Source organism: Pelobates fuscus, chromosome 5, assembly GCF_036172605.1.
Source record: "Pelobates fuscus isolate aPelFus1 chromosome 5, aPelFus1.pri, whole genome shotgun sequence".
Taxonomy (NCBI): Eukaryota; Metazoa; Chordata; class Amphibia; order Anura; family Pelobatidae; genus Pelobates; species Pelobates fuscus.
In genome coordinates, this window is record NC_086321.1 from 68,872,557 (window position 1) to 68,881,940 (window position 9,384).

General features: G+C 41.2%; 1 protein-coding gene across 1 annotated transcript; it reads left to right on the forward strand.

The window, feature by feature from the left end:
* The first annotated feature begins 854 nt into the window (after positions 1-854).
* On the forward strand, positions 855-2,765 carry RXFP3 (relaxin family peptide receptor 3). The gene has a single exon (XM_063456837.1). It carries the CDS (start codon positions 1,095-1,097, stop codon positions 2,367-2,369), a length of 1,275 nt encoding a protein of 424 aa, XP_063312907.1. The 5' UTR covers positions 855-1,094; the 3' UTR covers positions 2,370-2,765.
* The last annotated feature ends 6,619 nt before the right edge of the window (positions 2,766-9,384 follow it).

Consider the following 9,384-nt stretch of genomic DNA (forward strand, 5'->3'; position numbering starts at 1 on the left):
CTGCTACACTGCAATGTACATTGAATCCGCAGATTTCCCCTGTAAAAGACATTCAGTGGTTTTACAAGGCACAGTCAGGTTTTATTGTGTTTTCCGTGCTGTGGTTCGCTAGGAATCAGACTTGTTTGAGCTCTCACGCTTGGCTGCTTGCTAATGACTTTGAGCACCTTCAGGAGATCCCTTCAGAACCCTGGAGAGCACCAGGCAGAACATCGTGTCAGCACTGCGCATGATTTACCTCCCGGATTTCACCAGCTCTGCTCACCAGGATGACGGAGACAGCAAGCAAAATATAAGTTAGAAGAAGCACGGAGAATTCGCAGAGTTTGAAGGAAACCTCTGGATAGATTGTATTGCATGGGGTGTGCTCAGATGAGTTCAGTCACTCTTTCTTGGAGCTGAACCTAAACATCATTACAGAAAGAGGCTCTCTACTAAATATAAAGAAGATCTCCACTAAACCTTGTTACAGAAAGAGGCTCTCTACTAAATATAAAGATCTCCACTAAACCTTGTTACAGAAAGAGGATATCTACTAAACCTTGTTACAGAAAGAGGAACTCCACTAAACATTGTTACAGATAGATGATATCCATTGTACACAAGGAGAGGATCTCACCTCAACATTAAAAACCGGGAGAGGATCTCCACCAAACACTGTATTCCAGGAGAGGATCTCACCTCAACATTAAAAACCGGGAGAGGATCTCCACCAAACACTGTATTCCAGGAGAGGATCTCACCTCAACATTAAAAACCAGGAGAGGATCTCCACCAAACACTGTATTCCAGGAGAGGATCTCACCTCAACATTAAAAACCGGGAGAGGATCTCCACCAAACACTACTCCAGGAGAGGATCTCACCTCAACATTAAAAATCGGGAGAGGATCTCCACTAAACACTGTACACCAAATCGCCATTAAACATTGTACAACAACCAAACTGGATACAGTTCCACCTTTAGGAATGCGGAGTAGATTCCACGGGTTCTATGTTCCACTCCTCCCTGAGCTGGATCTGAACTTGGTTCTCTCAGAAATTATTCATGCCACACAGCCATTTGCCCAGTGAATCAGGTGTGTTTATCATGGGATGGATGTCAGCTGCAACCTTACTTATTGCTTAATGGCAACAAGAATGCAAGAAGCAGAGCAAAGCGATCTGCTGGGGATATTGCCACTTTTCCTAGAGGAGAGACAACTCAACAGGACCAATGAGTCCTTACAGGACTTATTCAGGGGTTTTAACTTTGAGAAATCCGATATCATTGGAGATAGCACTGCCATAGTGAGGATCATAATATCCATCGTTTACTCGGTAGTGTGTGCCCTAGGACTGGTGGGCAATGTGCTGGTGCTGTACCTCATGAAGACTAAGCAAGGATGGAAGAAATCTTCCATCAACCTCTTTGTCACCAGTTTGGCTGTGACGGACTTCCAGTTCGTATTGACTTTGCCCTTCTGGGCAGTGGAGAACGCATTGGACTTCAGCTGGCTTTTTGGCAAAGCTATGTGCAAAATCGTATCTTATGTAACAGCCATGAATATGTATGCTAGCGTGTTTTTTCTCACTGCCATGAGTGTAGCCAGATATTATTCTGTGGCATCAGCTCTTAAATCGAAAAGAAGACCCATTGGGTGCTCTGCCAAGTGGGTCAGTATTCTGATTTGGGTTTCTGCTATTTTAGCGTCCCTACCAAACGCAATTTTCTCCACAACTTCAACTGTGTCCAGTGAAGTGCTTTGTCTGGTTAAATTTCCAGTTAATAATGGTAATGCTCAGTTCTGGCTGGGACTGTACCATGCTCAGAAAGTTCTACTAGGGTTCTTGATCCCTTTGGTAATAATTACTATATGTTACCTCCTTTTAGTAAGATTTATCACAGACAGGAATGTAAGCAGCTCCAGCACCAAGAGAAGATCTAAAGTTACCAAATCTGTAACCATTGTGGTACTTTCATTTTTCCTGTGCTGGCTTCCTAACCAAGCCTTAACCACCTGGGGTATTTTGATCAAAATGAATGTAGTGCAATTTAGTTATGAATATTTCACCACCCAGGCTTATATATTCCCCATCACTGTGTGTCTGGCTCACTCCAACAGCTGTCTCAATCCCATCCTGTACTGCCTGATGAGGAGGGAATTCCGTAAAGCTCTCAAGAACCTCTTCTGGAGAATGACATCTCCATCGCTTACTAACATGCGCCCTTTCACAGCCACCACCAAGCCGGAGCAGGACGAGCAGGCACATGGCATGGTGCCCTTGAATCCTGCTGAGCCAGATGTGATTTGTTACCCACCAGGGGCTGTGATCTATAATGGCCGGTATGACCTACTGCCTAACAGTTCTGCAGATCAGCGTTATTAGACATCTGCCCAACAATCTGGACGTTATAATGGAACATCTGACCCTTTGAGGAGCTCTACCAGGTGTTTTGCGCTGGACTACAGTCGAACATTCTCCTGATTGTCTGGTGATTCTATCAGGTATTTTGCACACAATACCTGGAACTTTCGGAAACCCAAACACATTACCACTTAATACGGGTAGTCTAGGTGGAATTAAGGGGTGTGATCCACCTTCCTAATGAGCATCTATAAATTGGGTATGTACCATTGATGGAGTGGGATAGGAGAGTGGGTTTTTAATGCCTAGCGTTGTAATCCTACCATAGCCATTATCAAAGAGAAGTTTATGAAGAAACGTTAGGAGCATAGATGAATAAGTAATAACTGCCTATCAGAAATGGTTTTATTTTGTAAAGAGTGGAAAAATTATATACATATAAAAAAAAATAGCTTTGTTTATATGCTTGAATGAAATTCATACACTTTTTATGTTTCAGAAATCTATTTTTTTCTATGGAAATCATCTGTTAAAAAAAGGCATTTTAATGTAACTATAATGACAATTACCAATAAAGGGTATTTTGTATAAAACCAGAGTTATAACTACACAACCAGAAACCATCACTTGGAGCAACATTCTAACAGTGATGCAATATCCATGGGACATTACATTTATCCTTCTTATTGCGCCACTTAACTCAAATAACTCTGTATCTGAAAGTGCTATTTTGCAATTTTCTTTTTTTTTTTTTTTGGTAAATTCTTTATCATTCATTAGGAAAGAATAATTAGTAATCGGTAATATTTGCATACACCAATGGAAATACATACCTACTGTACACAATTATTTTAAGGTATGTATGAAGATAGTATAGCTTTTTATATATAGTCCAGGCTTTGCATAACTTAATGAGACATGCACAAACACATGAACCATTTTTAAAAGCCATCTGTTCAGAAGCACATTTTGAAGTTTTATGATTGTACAGCCATATTATGACCCATTTAACCATTACAGCACATTGCTCATGCCGTTAGCAATGAAATGCCATTTATAATTTAGAGATGAAAAACAAATTCTGTGTTTTCTTTTTCATTTTCCTGTCATATTTTAATGGACTTTGTTTTGTAAAAAAAAAAAAAAAAAAAAAAATATAATAAAATAAATATTTTTATCCATGATTTTAACCCCTTAAGGACACATGACGTGTGTGACACGTCATGATTCCCTTTTATTCCGGAAGTTTGGTCATTAAGGGGTTAAACAATGTGTTTTCTCCTTTTTCTTTACTTTTTCTTAATCTTAAGTGTGTCCATTTCATGTGCAATAGGGCGTATCATGGTAAACTAAATGCATCACTTTAAAACACAAACTAGGTTTTACTCAATGCAATTAAAACCATTAAAGGTTTTAAAAAAAAACATAACCCCTGATTAAGGACATGTTATGTTGACCGCTGTCTATAGATGCTCTACTTGGTTTCCCTCGAAAGCAACACCGCCAACTTGTTTAATTCCCACACATTTTTGATGTAATGAGTTTAGTTAATGATCCTAATCGGTCAGAAAAAGCAACGTGTGAGTGTTTTATTTTATTTTTAAACTTCACATTTAATTTACATGCATCCTGTGTATGTCCTCATTTATTATATGTGTGGAGTTGGAGTCTGAATGACTTTTTATTTATAAAAAAAAATAAAAACACCATAAAAATGCTATAAATTGAAAAAATTGTCAAACGGGGAATTTGATAGTTTTCTGCATGATAAAGTTCTCATGATTACTGTTGCATGAACCTGCATTTTCTGCTTCATGAGAAATTACTTTGATTTAATCCTCCTGTACCATGCAAGGTCTGCTTAAGGTGCAACTTAATTTCTAGCTCAAATTAACGATACCCAATAGGACCACTGCTTTTTTTGAGATGTGACGCGTTTGTGACCCTTTTGGCCCTTTTGCCTCGTGTTCATTCCACCACAATTTACCCTTTAAGTGCACCAATATATATTATAAATCATATTTAAAAAAAAAAAAAGAGAAATAGGACTCTTTTGATCTCCTACATGTAGACAAAATGCAATATAAAATAGAATACAATTTAAAAAAATTTAAAATTATATCGTTTTTTCTTGTTGTTGCAGTTTTACATTTAATCATTTTGATACATCAAATACAATGAAAGTACAACAAAAGAAAACTAACAGATTCAATAATTAGTCCTGATTGTTAAAATGCCCAATTTAGCAAGGATGCAAATTAAGGAGTGAATTATGGTTTTAAATCTAAAACTTTGCAAAGTTGGGCAACTCTAATAAAAGTCACATGATTCATAATGGCTACACTATATGTTTGTAGAAAGTACAGCCCCCAAGCTATGTAACCAAGAGTTTATTGACACTTTTCATTTAACAATTTTATCACAAACCTAGGCCAAATTAGTTATTTGTTTCTGTTATATTTTTATTTTTTGTTTGGCAATTTACAGGATATGCATGTCCCACTACTGCAAACAGTACATTGACACCCCACATGTATACCTTTTCCACCAATCCTGTCCCTAATCCAAACCTTAATCCAACTAATAATCCAACCTCTGTTTCTACCCATAATCCAATTACACCAATAAACCAACCTAAAATTCCAACCCCTAATCATATCTATACTCAAAGCCTGCATACCACCCTTCAATCACATCTTCCAATTTAACCCCTTAATCCCACCTCTGATGGATTCCCTCTGCTTGTGTTAATACTGACATCAGCAGAGGGATTTCATAGCTCAAACAGTACAAAGGTCACTGTGAGCCATCTTTGCCGCGTGACTGCAGCATGAGAAGGAGAACTACCTCTTATGCTGCAGCTCCAGCAGACAGAGATTGGTGCTTGGCAGTTGAAAAGCCCAGTTCCGATCTGTGACTAAGCGTCATGCAGGGAGACCTCCCCAGGTCATTTTTAGACCCTGGATGTCTCCCTCATGGTAGGGGCGACTGTGCCAGGCTTAGGGCACATTATATGGATTTTGGCACATTTGAAATTACCTCTGCTGAGTGTGATCGCACTATTTAAATCCATTGAAAAAGCTATTTGCAGCGTTTACTTTGAGCTCTGCACATTGCTCTTCTGTCAGTCTTGGACCACTATTTGTGGTCCCAATTTACAGAGGGTGAACCCCAGGTATTGAAAGATACCTGGGTGTCGCTAATTTTAAAAGGCAGCAGGCTGGGATCAGTGACTAAAATACCATGGTATTTAAAGGGCTATGTGCTGAACTCACTTTGAGTGCTGCACACAGCCCATTTGTCAGTCTGCAGCCACTTACTGTGGCCCCAGCTGATAGAGTGGACCCCCTGGTATGGGAAGATAGCTGGGGGTTCTTGATACCAGCAGAGATTGAACTCCTGCTAGTACATATACTGAATGATGGTATGCCATCACTGGTTATGGAAGCCCTGCACTGCATTATGTCATAGAGTAGACAGGCATATGGTCCTTAAGGGGTTAAAGCAGGCTTCCCCAAACTCCAACCCTCCAGATGTTGCTGAACTACATTATTCTCAGTCTATCTATTTCATTCATAGAATCATGGGAGTTGTAGTTCAGCAACATCTGGTGGGCCAGAGTTTGAGGAAGCTTGGGTTAAAGGATGGATTTAAAGATTGATTCTCCAACTTGATGTAAAGTGCTTTAGTTTTTCCATAATCCACACATTAATATCTGCCAATTAGGATGAAAAAAGAAGTGTGTATGAGTGCTAACTCACTTAACCCTAACAATGCCACTGTAAATATAAACAAAACATCCTACGAGAGTAAAGTATTTCTAGTAATCACTCTACTAATATTGCATCGGATTGGCTGCTGGTTGGGGTGGCATCCATAATTTAGGTCCCATAAATATAGTGTCCTGTACTTTATCACAAAATATACCTGAATCTTTAACACAGTAAATGCATTGTATATCTGTTGTTACATACCTTGTAATTGTTTAGTTAATTTTGAACTTTTCTGATGCACTAGCTTGAACTAAAGTTAAAACTGTACTGATCTCAGTAAAATGACTTACAAAGCATTTACTGTATAGTCAGTCAGTAATAATTAGAAGGAAATTTAAATTGCTGCATAGCACAATATAATATGTTAAGAAACCATAGGCAGCACAAAAGCTTTTCTAGCAAAGACCTCTTATTTTTGTTCCCCCTCTGCTGGGACAGAATGTCAACAAGGAAGCTGTCTAGTTCAATCTGAATATTCAGAATATTTTTTAGCTTTAATCAATGAAGAACTCATACCTCCAACTTCATGGGGCCAAATATTTTGGAAATGGAAAGAAATAACTCTATGATAGCATGGTCTGACCTGGTTAGAAATAACCATAGACAAAAGGTTACTTCTGAAAAAGCACCATGTGAAAACGAGTAAGAGGTATTATCTTGGGAGAAGGACCGATGCTATCTACCCATGTCAAGCAATTGTAAAAGTTATATGAAGTTACTGAACACCTTGTCATGATCACCAAATCGATGAGATCTAAGGGTACCTGCTCTACTGTGTAATTTTGGTTTGTTATGGATGTTGGGGTCTAACCTTCCTAAGTAGGATGTGGTTATTATTATTATTTATTATTATAGCCATTTATATAGCGCCAACAGATTCCGTAGCGCTTTACAATACTATGAGAGGGGGGATGTAACAATAAATAGGACAATTACAAGAAAACTTACAAGAACAATAGGCTGAAGAGGACCCTGCTCAAATGAGCTTACAGTCTATAGGAGGTGGGGTATTAGAAACATTAGGATAGGAAATATCAAGTAGGAGTGGAGCAGAGCTGGAGGAGAGAGCAAAGCACTGTCCCATAGGAGAGAGCAAGAGACAGGTATGTAAGGGAGAGATTACTCTGGGAGGCCATATGCGTTCCTGAAGAGATGGGTTTTAAGGCCCTTCTTAAATGATTGAAGACTAGGGGAGAGTCTGATGGCAGTAGGCAAGTTATTCCATAAGAGAGGAGCTGCCCGTGATAAGTCCTGCAAGCGCGAGTTGGCCGTACGGGTGTGAGCAGCGGTCAGGAGGTGGTCACGGGCAGAGCGGAGGGTACGAGGAGGGGCATACTTCTGGATCAGTGAAGAGATATAAGAGGGTCTGGAATTGTTCAGTGCTTTGAATGTATGGGTTAGCACTTTGAATTGACTTCTATAGGATACAGGGAGCCAATGTAAGGACTGGCAGAGGGGTGAGGTGTGAGAGGACCGACTGGAGAGGAAAATCAGTCTAGCTGCAGCATTCATTACAGACTGTAGCGGGGCAATACGGCTTTTGGGGAGGCCAATCAGGAGAGGGTTACAGTAATCCATGCGGGAAATTACTAGAGCATGGACAAGCTCCTTGGTAGCATCTTGCGTAAGAAAGGGGCGGATGCGGGCTATGTTTTTGAGTTGGAACCTACAGGACTTGGCAACAAACTGGATGTGAGACTCAAAGGTGAGACCAGAGTCAAGTATGACGCCAAGACAGCGCGCTTGTAGGGATGGACTTATGTGGATATCACTGACTTGAAGGGAGAGGGAGAGAGGAGGATCAGTATTAGGAGGAGGAAAGACAAGGAGTTCAGCTTTAGAGATGTTAAGTTTGAGAAAGCGTGACGACATCCAGTCAGAGATGGAAGAGAGGCAAGCAGTGACACGTTGCAGGACAGCAGGGGAGAGGTCCGGTGAGGAGAGGTATATCTGAGTGTCATCAGCGTACAGGTGGTAGTTGAATCCAAAAGAGGCAATACGTTTTCCAAGAGAGGCAGTATAAAGAGAAAATAGAAGGGGACCAAGGACAGAGCCTTGGGGAACTCCAACTGAGACAGGGCGAGGGGAGGAGGTATCCTTGGAAAAGGAGACTCTAAATGAGCGTTGGGAGAGATAGGAGGAAAACCAAGAGAGGACAGAGTCACAGAGACCGAGTGATTGAAGAGTTTCAAGGAGGAGAGCATGATCAACTGTGTCAAAGGCAGCAGAGAGGTCAAGGAGAATTAATATGGAGTAGTGACCTTTGGATTTGGCGGAGATTAGGTCATTAGTCACCTTGATAAGAGCGGTCTCGGTAGAGTGGAGAGGGCGGAAGCCAGACTGAAGAGGGTCAAGGAGAGCATTGGAATTAAGGAAGTGAGACACACGGGCAAAGACAAGTCTTTCCAAAAGCTTTGATGAGTAAGAGAGCAGGGATATGGGACGATAGTTAGAGGGGGAGGACGGGTCAAGAGATGTTTTTTTCAGGATAGGTATTACAGTGGCATGTTTAAGGTCAGCAGGAACAGTGCCAGAAGAGAGAGAGCAGTTAAAGATGTGTGTTAGGATAGGCACAAGACAAGGGGAGAGAGATCTGATGAGGTGAGATGGGACAGGATCGAGTGGGCAAGTGGTGGGGCGAGAGGAATGGAGAAGCGCAGCCACCTCTTGTTCAGTAGCTGGGGAGAAAGTCTGAAGGGTAGGGAAGGCATGATTTATGTGTGGTTGAGAAAGAGAACGGCAAGGAGGGGAGAATTGTTTCCTTAGCTGTTCAATCTTGTCAGTAAAGTAACATGCTGTCAGGATCGGGACAGGGATCCAACACGCAGAGTACAAACAGGTACAGGATACGTATACCGGACCTTAGAATGGTCGGACTAACGTACGGAGAATATAGAGAATAGTCAAAGACAAGCCGAGGTCGAGGGAACGAGAAGACAGGTAAGCGAGGAACAAGCCGGGTCAAGGGTAACAGAGATAAACAGAGTAAGTCAAACAAGCCGGGTCAGAACCAAAGGGATAACAGAAATACAAGAGCACTGTGTGACTAGGCAGACTAGAACCACGACAGGGCAATGAGCAAATGGGAGAAGCAAGTTTAAATACCCTGGCTCGGAAGGGTAGACACGCCTCCGACGAGTCCTGATTAGTCTCTGAAGGATTGAGTGACAGGTCGTTCCGGGTTGGCGTCATGACGTCGGTTTCCGGACGTCATGCTAGAAAAGGAAGTGAGTCCCTCGCGGCCGGCGTTTACGTGACCGGAT

Bases quoted from the DNA above. Each gene is read 5' to 3' on its own strand.
- RXFP3 (XM_063456837.1), top strand. From the start codon at position 1,095: ATGGATGTCAGCTGCAACCTTACTTATTGCTTAATGGCAACAAGAATG.